The sequence below is a fragment of the Centropristis striata genome, chromosome 16 (assembly GCF_030273125.1).
Source record: "Centropristis striata isolate RG_2023a ecotype Rhode Island chromosome 16, C.striata_1.0, whole genome shotgun sequence".
NCBI classification, from domain to species: Eukaryota; Metazoa; Chordata; class Actinopteri; order Perciformes; family Serranidae; genus Centropristis; species Centropristis striata.
In genome coordinates, this window is record NC_081532.1 from 6,766,915 (window position 1) to 6,779,675 (window position 12,761).

The 12,761-nt window shown below is 40.6% G+C and overlaps 4 gene segments (V, D, J or C); 3 read left to right on the forward strand and 1 right to left on the reverse strand.

The window, feature by feature from the left end:
• Positions 1-2,764: 2,764 nt before the first annotated feature.
• On the forward strand, positions 2,765-3,462 carry LOC131988492 (Ig kappa chain V region 3381-like). The segment is given in 2 exon segments: positions 2,765-2,821; positions 2,977-3,462. Coding segments are annotated over 2 exon segments (360 nt in total).
• Positions 3,463-3,746: 284 nt separating this feature from the next.
• On the reverse strand, positions 3,747-5,283 carry LOC131988376 (Ig lambda-3 chain C region-like; the record flags this gene model as incomplete). The annotated part of the segment is given in 2 exon segments: positions 3,747-4,338; positions 5,145-5,283. Coding segments are annotated over 2 exon segments (462 nt in total), but the record flags the coding sequence as incomplete, so codon positions are not given.
• A 581-nt stretch (positions 5,284-5,864) lies between these two features.
• Positions 5,865-6,334, forward strand: LOC131988377 (Ig kappa chain V region K-25-like). The segment is given in 2 exon segments: positions 5,865-5,916; positions 6,009-6,334. Coding segments are annotated over 2 exon segments (378 nt in total).
• A 5,505-nt stretch (positions 6,335-11,839) lies between these two features.
• Positions 11,840-12,378, forward strand: LOC131988490 (Ig kappa chain V region 3547-like). The segment is given in 2 exon segments: positions 11,840-11,912; positions 12,068-12,378. Coding segments are annotated over 2 exon segments (360 nt in total).
• The last annotated feature ends 383 nt before the right edge of the window (positions 12,379-12,761 follow it).

Consider the following 12,761-nt stretch of genomic DNA (forward strand, 5'->3'; position numbering starts at 1 on the left):
TGTTCATTGGTCTGATTTGATTATTCTCTATTGTTATTATTATTGTTTGTGTCTCTCTTTTGTCTCTGTTGTCTGTCTCTGTGTGGTGAAGGTCACTATGCATGCATAATTAACTAAACCTTGGGTGTACTACCTATCTCTATGCATTTATATATTAATCAGGCAATATGATTTTGATACAATGATTATGTTTGTGTGTTAATGTTGGTTTAGAAAACTGTGATTACTTTAATTACATATATTCCATTTGCTTTAACTGATTAAGATTCTATAATCACAAAGAATATATTTTATGTTTCATATTTTTTAGACTTTAGAATAACATGTAGACATGTAGTGAATTTGAAAAATAAGTGGCTCCAAATTATATCTGTAAGACATAACAAGGCAGGAGGTTTTGTTGAATGTTCTGAAGAAGAGGCCAGGTCAGGACTTGATGTGCCGGGCATCAGAAGATTGTCGCCCGGTGACATGACGTGTCCCTGTATTGATTAAAACTGACGAATCAACGGATCAAGAAGGCGGAACTTCCTGGACGAAATCTACTTTCATGATTAGTAAACATTGTTAGTTTTTAATGGGTTCGAGTAGCCTGGCTAACACCAGACCAAATCTCATTGGAGATTAGGTCTGGACACCTTCAATGCATTTCTCCGTAGAGGAGGTGTGGTTTACGATCCTCCGGAGCCGTTTATTGGACGCTTAGAATGTCTATCAAAGCGTCTGTAGGTAGCTCTTAGCCAATCAGATCAGTTATACCAGATGACGTAGTAGAGCAACAGAGATGGATGTTTGTTGTGTGTGTGTCTGTGAGAGAGTGTTGCTGCTGCTTTGCTTCTCCAGTTCTCGCTTTCTGCAAGATTATTTATTTTCACGCTTTATTCCCCCTCATGTCATTCAGCCACACACATCCACTGATTTTATGGGCAATAAACAAGCTGCTGCGGGTCTCTGGGGGCTCCGCTGTCCCCCGATTCGGAGCGAGATCACCGGCGGTGACCGGCGGTCTCACCGGCTCGGCGCAACGAGCCGCAGAAACCGCCCGTGCGGCGCTAATAGCCCCGCTACCGGTGATCTCGCTACGAGCCGGGGGACAGCGGAGCTGCCGAGAGACCTTTCGCCTTTCAACTTTCGCTCTAAACTATTTAAAACACCATCTACAGCTAAAGAGAGTTTCGCGTCCGCAGCAGCCATGTTGGATCCGGAAAGCTTCCAAGTGCCGAGTAGTACGCGTCATCGTCTCACCGTCCCTCCCCGCTCTGTGATTGGATCCCTAAAACAGGGCTAAGATAATCGCCTCGTTTCCAGACTGCCTGGAGGTTCGAAATCAAATTCGAGCGCGCAAGGCAGTCTGGGTATACCCAGGCTAGGGTTCGAGGGCGAGAGACGGGGTTCAGATTTCACAAACTGAAACCCGTCTGTGTGTATCAGGGACATGTAGAGTGAACCCAGGGATCTCTGTAAAATATTGCACATTTCTTGACGTATTGTAATAAAATTATGTTAAACTGAGAACTTGGACATCTCCTGCTCATCATTCCCCATCAACGATCTGCGCAGAGAAAATAGGTGTGGATTTTCGGTTGGTGTCAGATTATTCAATTTTCAAGGTTTCCTCAAGCTATTTTTCTAACAGTTGGTTCAACCCTCAGAGGACTGTTTCATAAAGATGTCTCTTATTATGAAAAGCCTTTTTTGAATTTCGTAAAAATAAAACTGAACCAGGATCAGTTTGTTTCATCCAGACCAAAGTTCTCAGAGTGACATGTTTGGTTCTTCTTTTAGCACAAAGAGTAAAAACACTTTATGATCTACTTACTAACTTGTGAAGTGATTCGTATCTCAGCTGAAATGTATCAGAGCTGCAGAGGAGTTTTAACGTGTCAGCAGCTGCTGATGGAGGTCACACTGAGGTTCAGGAAACACTTGATGACATTAAACTTAAGATATTTTGGACCAAAAACTGAATAATATCATTTATTTACCCATAAACAGAACTTTGGGGTTAACCACTTAATTGAATTAAAAATGAAAGTCCCTTTAATTGGTTATGAGCCTTCTAAGAAACCTTTAACTGTGCAGATAATCCATTAAAAACACTGAATAGAGAGACAGGATTGGCTCACATTTAAAGCCTGAAAAATATTTTTGAGATTTTAAAAAACAACTTTAAATGAAGACATAATGAAGCATGGGAAGTTTCCCAGCATGTAGGGCAGCCTGTGTGGACCTGCATCATGTTTTCTCCACTGGAAGGCTGAACTACAGGACACTTTATTATATTTTATCTGCCACAGGAGCATCCAAGAGGAGTTTTGTTAAAACTTGTTGTGACCCACCTGAGTCCACCAGTGTCACAGCTGAAGCATCTCTGATTAACAGATTGATGTCCTGATCCTGATTAAAGTGAAGGAGCCAATACAAAATCAATCTCATGTCAGTATGAAGTTGTTGTGAACCTGGACAGCCAGCAGAGGGCAGCCTGCATCTATTTATGAGCACAAAGGCCTTTTGGGAAACTTTGTTCAGACAGAAACAGCAGAGAGACGAGGAACAGAAAGTCAAAAGTTTCTCCATGTTCTTCATCAGTCCACAGGGAGATGTAGCCTCTACTTACTCCACCTCATCTCTCCCTTTCTGTTTCACAAGGACAGCTGGCCACTAAAGTATGTTTGCATGATTTGATGCTTCACTGCTCCTCAGAGTTTTAAGTTCTTCTGTCACACAGAGTCTGAACTGTTTTCATGCACTCACACTGAAAACTGCATCAGGATGATGTTTCCAGTGACTCTGATTGTCATGTTGGGTTTTCTGACTCAGGGTGAGAGACTGAAAATGGATCAGACATTTTAGGAGAATTTCTTGTGTGGTGCAGTTTCTGTTTTCATCTTTCTGCTTTTATACTTTAAACTGCTGTCACATGTTGTTGGAGTTCAAACATTTCTTCTCAAGGTCACATTTCATTTCTCATTTCAGAGTCTTCTGCCAACGACTTTCTGACTCAGACTGACAAATCCAAGTCTGTTAGTCTCGGAGGGACTGTGACCATCAGCGCCACAGGGAGTTCAAATATTGATAATGATCTCAGTTGGTACCTTCAGAAACCTGGACAGGCTCCCAAACTTCTTATATATGATGCATCAACTCTAAACTCAGGAACTCCGTCTCGATTCAGTGGCAGCAGATCTGGTTCTCAGTACACTTTAACCATCAGTGGTGTTCAGGATGAAGATGTTGCAGATTATTACTGTCTTGGCTACCCTCGTGATGGAGTGTTCACACAGTGATTTGTAGCCGTACAAAAACCTCCCTCAGTGTGACTGAAGTGAAACGGCCTGCTGCAGGTGCAGAGGGTTGGTGAAGAGACTGTGATGAGGATAACTGGTCCAGTGAACACAACACAAGAGTCATCAAGCAGAACCACAAAGAATCTAAATAAAACTGAAACACACTCACACACGATCTCCCACAAACAGTTTTAAACTTATATTCTTGTCAGTTTATTCAGTCTCTTTATGAGTAGGCTGGGAAAGTTAAATTCATGCTACACTACAGCCACTGATATTAAATATGTTTAAACGTTTCTACAAAAATAGTTTCATAAAACAATCTAAAATGACAACAGACCAAAGAGAAAAATCCTGTCTCCTGTACTATCAGCTTTAATATAATATCAGGTATGATACTGAGATGATCAATAATAATATATTATAAAAGAAACACAAAGACACTGACTCATTATAATCCACAGTTTTATTCAGTGATAGTTTAATGTTCATGCGACATTTCTGAGGAATGAATCGTTTCTCTTGGACTAAAACTAATAAAGTTGATTTTAATGATGATGAAGAAGAACATGCAGAAGATCATTATGAGAAAGCAACATGCACACTAAAACACTGAGCAGAGAGCTGTGAAACGTGCAGAAATATGTGAAGAGAGGAGATCTGTAGCTTGATGAAGATCTCTATGAAAGAAGCAGCATCATTTCCAGACAGGAAGTGTTGCTGAAGCTCTACTCTGAGCAGCGCTCAGGGTCCAGGCTTTGAGTGACAGGGCTCTGTCCATTCAGACTGGCCTCACAGCTCACTGAGCCCGCCTTCCTCCACTGGTCTGCAGGGAGGATCAGGGTGCTGCTCCAGCTGTAGTGGCCGTCCCTCCCCAGGGCCTCCAGGCTGTGTGACTCCCCTGAGGAGAGGCTGCTGCCCCCCACCTTCCAGCCCAGCCTCCAGGCTGAGGGGAAGCCCCCGCTGGCCAGACACACCAGTGTGGCACTGCCCTGCTGCAGCTGCTCTCTGGAGGGGGGGAGGACGCTCAGGGTGGGCCGCACCACACCCACTGGAGGAGAGAGAGGGGGGAGAAAAGACAGAGGAATGAGAGTGAAGGCTTGGTGAGAAAGAAACATCACATTCTGCTCATTTCTTACATTTCATCAAATCAAACACAAGAAGTCATAAATCACTCAGTATCACACCATCAGACACAGGATTCAAGTGGAAATGCAACTAAAAAGGTTGATTGATAATGATTATTGATGACATCTTCACATGTCTTTCATAATGTGTGACAGAGAATAACTGCTCCCTGTGATGATTTTCTTCTCTTTAAACTGACAGAGCTGAAACTCTCATGTGAATACAGTTAAAACCTTTGTCATCTGTCTCTTTCACTTCCTTTTCACTACATGTCAAATGAACCGTGAACACAAAGAGAAGCTGCTTTTACTGATAAAATCATCTTTGTTTTCAACATGAATCCCTGTTATAAATTTAATTCAATTAATTATTTGATGTTTTCAAAATAAAAACAAAATTATAATACATATTTTTCTGATTTGAAGTATTAAATAAACAAAAAAATAATTTCACGCATTTTCAACAAGGTAAAAATTCAAAGTTATCAATAAATATATAGCATTAAATAATTTATATATATTTCCTGAATATTAAAGTGTTATTTTACATGCAATACTGAATGAATACTACTCTCTGCAAAGCTTCTTCTCAGACTGTGAGATCAGTTTGATAAAATAACAAAAAATATCAACAACATAAAAACACTGAACTTGACCACATTTTCATTAAATACTTGATAACAGTTAAATTTGCTGTATGTTGTATGAAATAAAAATCTCTGGTACTTACAGTCAACGATGAGTTTGGTTCCTCCACCAAAAGTCCACCACAGTGATACAAACTCATTAAGCGGCCGTACAAAAACCTCCTGCACTGTGAACAAACATCTATCCTCTGAAAACACTCTGTTTTTATCATGAAACTGCAAAAATTAAAATGATTTAATGTACAAAATGTTTTAACTCATGTGGCTTGAAATTACTGACTAAATTAAAGATCATTTTTTATCATTATTGTAACTTTTACAGTTGAGACATAAAAACAAACCCGTAAATATTTATATATTCTAATTTATTTTATATCAGTTGCAAGGCTGCAAACAAAAACATGTTCAAACAAATGTTTACATTTAAATTTAAATGAGAAAAAACATTAAAAAGTGAAAATCAGTTTCTCATCCCCTATAGGTAAATATAGAAAAACAAATACTGACATCATACCAACCACAGTGGACACAAACTGATTCCTAAATCCTCAACTGCACTTCTAATATCAATATTTTCTTGTGTTCCATTAAGATGATAGATGGTGTAAATCCAAGCAGTATTCCTCCTGATTTAGTGTCCCACGTTGGCTTCAGTCTGTTGAGAGCAGAGAAATCATTTCCATAGAGAGGAGGCTTTGCATGGTCAGCTGATCCTCCAGTGAACTGAGAAGGTTTATAGTCCTGTGAGTTCAACACTGCAGGACTCAGATCTGTCAGTCAACACAGCAGAAACCACAACCACCATGACTCTCATCACCATCCTCATCTGGACGCTGGCCTGCTGCTGTTTTACAGGTTCATTCACTCAGCAACATTTCAAACATGATGTGCTGCCTTTTCTCTCATTGATTTCTGCTGATAAATGAAGGATTTGTTTGTGTCTGCAGGATGCAGCGGTCAGGTGACTGTGACTCAGCCTGCAGTAAAGACATCTGCTCCAGGATCCACTGTCACTATCGACTGTAAGACCAGCCAGGCTGTTTACAGACATAGTACTCTTGGAGATTATATGTCCTGGTATCAGCAGAAATCTGGACAGACTCCAAAGCTTCTAATAAAATTAGTGAGCACACGTGAATCAGGAACAGCAGCTCGGTTTAGTGGCAGTGGAAGCAGCTCTGACTTCACTTTGACCATCAGTGGAGTTCAGACTGAAGATGCAGCAGTTTACTACTGTCAGAGTTACCACTATCCTGGTGTGTTCACACAGTGATTTGTCGTCGTACAAAAACCTCCCTCAGTCAGACTGCAGAGACACTGAGCTGTTACAGCAGGAACCGACTGCAGCTGCTGAAGAGGAAGAGACTCTGACACAGACCACTGAACACAGAGCTGACAGTCACCTCTACAAGCACTAATAACTTTATATTAATAAATAGACTCATTCATCCAAGCAATTTAGCTAAAACATATTTCATGGAGAAAATCTTCAATCATTCTATGATTCTCAGCACATTTCCATCATGAAGCACGTTTAGTTTCTCACGTTCTTCATCAGTATTTTTCAGTTTTCAATGGAAAAGACAATCAAATAAATATCATCATCGCTTCATAACCAAATATGATTTTCAAAAGATCATCATCTGTCTAACGTTACAAAAACATTTTTAGTGAAAACTCTCCACACTGAGATGTCTCTTATTGTGAAAAGCCTGTCTTGAATGCACCAAGCAAACTGATCCAGGATAAGTTTGTTTCATCAAGAAAGAAAGAAAGAAAGAAAGAAAGAAAGAAAGAAAGAAAGAAAGAAAGAAAGAAAGAAACTTCATCAATCTGTCTGACAGATTCAGTGTCTTACTCAAAATCCTGATCCTCTTGATTGACAGAACAAGTGTTCAATGGTCTGATTGTTGTGTTATAATAATTTGATTTTTCTCTATTGTTAAAATGATTTGATTACTCTGCTTCTTTTTTGTGTCTCTCTTTTGTCTCTGTTGTCTGTATCTGTGTGGTGAAGGTCACTATGCATGCGTAATTAACTAAACCTTGGGTGTACTATCTATCTCTATGCATTTATATATTAATCAGGCAATATGATTTTCATACAATGATTATGTTTGTGTGTTAATGTTGGTTTAGAAAACTGTGATTACTTTAATTACATATATTCCATTTGCTTAAACTGATTAAGATTCTATAATCACAAAGAATATATTTTATGTTTCATATTTTTTAGACTTTAGAATAACATGTAGACATTTGAAAAATAAGTGGCTCCAAATTATATCTGTAAGACATAGCAAGGTAGGAGGCAGGGCCGGAGTGGGGCCACTTTTCAGCCCGGGAATTTCAGGCCCAAGACCGGCCCACTTTTTCCATGGTAGTGGAAATTGGATAAATGAAGCAACAGTTCAGCTCTTACTATCCTGTAGTTTTTTTTATTAATACCATGGTTCAACAGATAATGTAAAGGTTAAATAATAATCCACTTAAGCTGAGAAGTTAACAAAAAATATTTCACTATTCCGCAAGGATACAGTAGGTTGATAAATTAACAAAAGCATAAAATAAATAAAGCATTTGAAACATATCCCACTCTTCAATAAAGATGCATATTGAACTACTGTTTACAGTTCAACTCACAGTAGCTACACTATTCAGTTACATTGCGAATAGCACCATAAGCATCTACAGCATCAGTAGCCGCCTAAGCAGTGCACTGCTTTCAGCCACTTTATCTATAACTGTGTCGTTGCTGATAGACATGAGGATTTCCTTCTCTGTGCACATTAACATGAAAGCCTCCAATTTGTCCTGACTCAATGAGCTTCGTAGCCTATTCTTCACAAATTTTAAGGTTGAGAAGCTTCTCTCACATGCAACCTGTGTGATGGACAAAGTCAACAGAAACTTGTATGCTAACCCAATCACATGATATGCATCTGTGAGGAGGTTGTACTGTGAGAGTATTAAATGGACACAAATGGCACAGTTTTTGCAGGAGGAACAGGTCCTGCTTTCAAGCTCCATCTCTGGTTCTTCCATATATGGTAGTCCGCCACTATCCTCCTGACCTTCCTGTACGACCTCACTACATGCCCTGACAGTGTAACCTTCAAGAGAGGACTTTTTCAGTCTCTCCCACTGGTATGCCAGGCTAGACAGCTCAGTTTGTAATGTGCTAACAGTAGCTCTGTCATCAAACCTAAGCAGACATTTGCTGATTGCCTGGAGTGCTGAGTTAGGGAGCCCATTTATCTTTATTTGAGGAAAGTTTTTAGGGTCAAGACAAGCGAAATCTGAGGCAAGTTTTGCATTTGCTGAAAACCTTCTATCTACGCTACCTGCCACAGTGTCCAGAATAACATTGTGGACATTCACCTCAAAGACAGCATCAGATGAGGCTACTGGTTCATCATCTAAAATCTCTCCTGGCATTCTTTTCTTTTTTCGGACACGCTTCTCTGGAAGTGTAGTCTGCACAACTAGCTCATAGTTGTCCATATCGTCCAGCTTTTCATTGGCCCAACTCACAAACTTATCAGCTGCCACTTTCACTCCCTCAAAGTCCCTGACATATGTTTTAAGGCTATCCTTCGTCCCCTCAACCAGGCGCTGAGCTGACAAAATATCCATTCCGTGTGTCTGTAGGTACTTGGAGAGGGGGGATGTATGTTGGAAAATGCGAAGGAAAGTTTGAGCAATGAGGATAGTCTCATATTTCAGAAAATTTTCAATGAATCCCCTTGCTTTGACCCTCACTGTTAACTTCATGCTTACATCTTCCTCAACAGAGGCTAGGGTCAGCAGCAGATCAACAAACAATGCATCCTGGTTATTACCAAAACATCCAAAGACCTTAGTAAGAGCCTGATCCTTAGCCCACCACCTGGTTTCCCCTATTGGGCTCAGTCTCCTGTGATGTCTGTCCTCACTAGTCTCTTCCCAAGTCTGCATACGTTTATAAGACTCCCTGAGGAAAACTGCCACATCATTAAGTAGTGAGAAGAGAGATGCACTCTCTATAACACTACCTGTTGTGTCTGCCAGTACCAGATTTAAAACATGTGCATAACACCAGACATGAATTTGTGTTGGAGACTGTTCAGAGAGGAATGCGGAGAACCCTTTATACGGTCCCTGCATATTTGCTGCACCATCAGTGGAGTTGCCCACACACATGCCAATGTCAATGCCAAGTTTGTCTAATGTGTTCTTTAGTAGCTCTGTCAGATATTTACCTGTGGATTTTTCACAGTTCACCACAGCAACCAACCGCTCATGAATTACATCTGTGACATATCTGACAACGATAGCACACTGGTCCTTTGATGTAATATCTTGGGTTGTATCGATCTGAACCGAGAACAGTCCCGCCTCTCTAACCTCATCTGAAACTGTGCCCTTTATGACCTGGCTGAGAGCATCTACAACTTTCTCAACAATGTCCTTTGATAGCTGAGTCACAAGAGATCCTCTACCTTTTGCACCAGTGTCATGATGTTTCTTGCTTTGCTCAATACAACTGCTAATGTGCTGTTGAAGGCACAGATCATAACGACTCAAAAGTATTACCAACTCTAGAAAGTTGCCATGATTGACTGCAGTATCTGCTAGTGTATAGGCAGCCTCTGCTTTATCCCCTCTGTAACTAAGTCCACATTTGCCTATGACTTTTATCACATCTATTATGCGTTCCATCACCTGACGCTTCTTCTTCACCTGCTCATGATGTAAAGACATTTGTTTGCCTGCCAGAAGGCTTTTTACATCTGCCCGTTTAGCCAACAGAAAGTAAGCATCTGCACTATCTCTGTGGATCTTACTTTTCTCATGCTCCTCTATCCGCTGATGAACATGTTTCCATGTTTTCATACCTCCCTTTATGAAAGGACTATCACTTGCAGCAGGTGCAAATGCCAAACATACAGAACAATACAGTGATTGTGTTTTTTCACTATATGTCAACCACTTGCGGTTGGTGCCATGCTTGTTGTGAAAAACTTTAGATAGGTGGTGTTTTGTTGGCTGCTGAGGATGGTAACTGAAAAATGTGTTTAGACCCTGTGTTTGAGGATGAATAAAATAATCAAAATGATAGGCTTCCTCATCTACACTAGCATCTGCCTGTGCCTCTGGGATCTCTTGCTGGGCTGTTGTCTCACTGCATGCTGTCTCCTCTCTATATCCACTGGATGCTGTCTCCTCTACATCTCCCCTCTCAGCATTTGACTCACCTGTATTGCATAACATTAAGAAAGGCAGAAGGGCATATCAGGGGTGTCAGACTCAGATTAGGCAGTAGGCCAGATTTGTTGGAATGAGACCTCATGGGGGCCGTCATGTCATGGTCATTATCATTTTTCTGCATAGGTATATTATGGTGGTTTACTCCTTTAGGCTACTGCGCCCACATCTGAGCAAATAATGCATATTGGTTCATCATGGACTGTCATATACTGCTCTTTCTTACATTAAATAACTTTAATTCATATTGTTTACTCTGTTATCTTCTCTACCTGTCCCTGTAGTCATGGCCTCCTCATTGCAAATTTCGGGCTCATCTTCAGCAGGAGACTGGCTTATCTGCTGCTCAGAAGCTACAAAGAAAAAATAATTTCACTGCATAGCCTACACAGATCAAGTTTGAGTTTTGTTATTAATATTTTCATAATATTTGCAAAGTCTATGAATCGCCATATATCAGGTGATATGAAAAGGCTTATATTTTAATTCAATTCAATATTTTGCTTGGGAATAGGTTGACAACGATTCAACGATATTAACCACGTTACAACGTTAGCCGAACAGTTACGTTGCATTAAGCCTATGTCTCTCTTTACCAGTTGCCACTTGTGTTTGTCCTCTCGAAAATAAATCTGTAAGCTTGGCACATTTGGCAGCATCCTCCTCCAATGCCTTTCTTTTTTTCAACCTGGCTTTTTCAGCCCTTCCTGGCCTCTTCCTCCCATCCATCCTCCCCGACGTGTATCGTTGAGATAGGGCTGGCCCAGCTATCGGTAGCCTACCTGAGAAAACTTTTTTGGAAAGACTTCTATGGACCCAACCAACTTTACTTTAACCTATGCTGAGGCTGCGGTGTCAGAATGCAAAACGTGTTTGTCGTACTTTAAGAGAAGATGGACTAACGTGAAAAATGTCAAATAAATAAATAAATAAATTATCGGCCGGCACAAAAGTGAAGCGGCCCACCGGGAACTCTCCCGATTCTCCCGATTACCCACCCCGGGCCTGGTGTAAAAGGAGTTAAAACTAATTTTAAATGTGTAAAATGTGTGTATTTTGTGTCAAAAAAAGAAGAATTGTGTTAATTGTATCGCCCACTCAGGCTGATATTGTGGTAAATGTGTGAAGAGCTTTGAAAAAGCGTTAAAAGTATTGAACAACAGGTCAAAGCGATTGTAAAAACTGTAAAGTGAAGGAGCGAATCCAGCATCAATCTCATGTCAGTATGAAGTTGTTGTGAACCTGGACAGCCAGCAGAGGGCAGCCTGCATCTATTTATGAGCACAAAGGCCTTTTGGGAAACTTTGTTCAGACAGAAACAGCAGAGAGACGAGGAACAGAAAGTCAAAAGTTTCTCCATGTTCTTCATCAGTCCACAGGGAGATGTAGCCTCTACTTACTCCACCTCATCTCTCCCTTTCTGTTTCACAAGGACAGCTGGCCACTAAAGTATGTTTGCATGATTTGATGCTTCACTGCTCCTCAGAGTTTTAAGTTCTTCTGTCACACAGAATCTGAACTGTTTTCATGCACTCACACTGAAAACTGCATCAGGATGATGTTTCCAGTGACTCTGATTGTCATGTTGGGTTTTCTGACTCAGGGTGAGACACTGAAAATGGATCAGACATTTTAGGAGAATTTCTTGTGTGGTGCAGTTTCTGTTTTCATCTTTCTGCTTTTATACTTTAAACTGCTGTCACATGTTGTTGGAGTTCAAACATTTCTTCTCAAGGTCACATTTCATTTCTCATTTCAGAGTCTTCTGCCAACAACTTTCTGACTCAGACTGACAAATCCAAGTCTGTTAGTCTCGGAGGGACTGTGACCATCAGCGCCACAGGGAGTCCAAATATTGGTGCTGATCTCAGTTGGTACCTTCAGAAACCTGGACAGGCTCCCAAACTTCTTATATATGGTGCAACAAGGCTGTTCTCAGGAACTCCGTCTCGATTCAGTGGCAGCAGATCTGGTTCTCAGTACACTTTAACCATCAGTGGTGTTCAGGATGAAGATGTTGGAGATTATTACTGTCTTGGTGATCATGGTGGTGGAGAGTTCACACAGTGATTTGTAGCCGTACAAAAACCTCCCTCAGTGTGACTGAAGTGAAACGGCCTGCTGCAGGTGCAGAGGGTTGGTGAAGAGACTGTGATGAGGATAACTGGTCCAGTGAACACAACACAAGAGTCATCAAGCAGAACCACAAAGAATCTAAATAGAACTGAAACACACTCACACACAATCTCCCACATACAGTTTTAAACTTATATTCTTGTCAGTTTATTCAGTCTCTTTATGAGTAGGCTGGGAAAGTTAAATTCATGCTACACTACAGCCACTGATATTAAATATGTTTAACAGTTTCTATAAAAATAGTTTCACGAAAAAATCTGCAATGACAACAGACCAAAGAGAAAAATCCTGTCTCCTGTACTATCATCTTTAATATA